The following is a 450-nucleotide window of genomic DNA, read 5'->3' as shown; positions in this document are numbered from 1 at the left end:
TATATATATATATTTATATATAAAATGGGGCGTGGTGGGGTGGGGAAGAGCCGCAGAAATTGCTACCTGCAGCCGCACGTCTCCACCACCATGTCCTCGTACTGTTTGTACACCACGTTGTTCCCGGAGTCTATGTAGAGGATGCTGATGGGGCTGAGCTTGGAGGGCACGCAGCAGCTGGGGGGGGTGGATTCCGGATCCATGGAGTTCATCAGGGTCTGGATGATGGCGTGGTTGGTGGGCTCCAGGTGGGAGCGCAGGGGGAAGTCGCAGACCCCCTCGCAGTGATACGCCTCGTAATCCAACGGGGCGATGATCCAGTCGTCCCAGCCCAGCTCCTTGAAGTTGACGTGTAGGGGTTTCCTGCTGCAACGCGTCTTCGCCTTCTTCCCGTGGCCTTTGCCCCCGGAGCGGGCAGCGATGGCGGTCCTCCTCTTCCTCCGCTTGGGG

At 59.1% G+C, this 450-nt stretch overlaps 1 protein-coding gene across 1 annotated transcript; it reads right to left on the bottom strand.

The window, feature by feature from the left end:
- Window positions 1-10: 10 nt before the first annotated feature.
- Window positions 11-446, bottom strand: LOC104916775 (growth/differentiation factor 6-A-like; the record flags this gene model as incomplete). The annotated part of the gene is made up of 1 exon (XM_010727783.2): window positions 11-446. A coding segment is annotated over one exon (384 nt), but the record flags the coding sequence as incomplete, so codon positions are not given.
- Window positions 447-450: the final 4 nt, after the last annotated feature.

Source organism: Meleagris gallopavo, unplaced genomic scaffold (genome assembly GCF_000146605.3).
Source record: "Meleagris gallopavo isolate NT-WF06-2002-E0010 breed Aviagen turkey brand Nicholas breeding stock unplaced genomic scaffold, Turkey_5.1 ChrUn_random_7180001944252, whole genome shotgun sequence".
Taxonomy (NCBI): Eukaryota; Metazoa; Chordata; class Aves; order Galliformes; family Phasianidae; genus Meleagris; species Meleagris gallopavo.
Note: the sequence above shows the minus strand (reverse complement) of the source record. Positions and strands in the feature narration are given on the sequence as shown.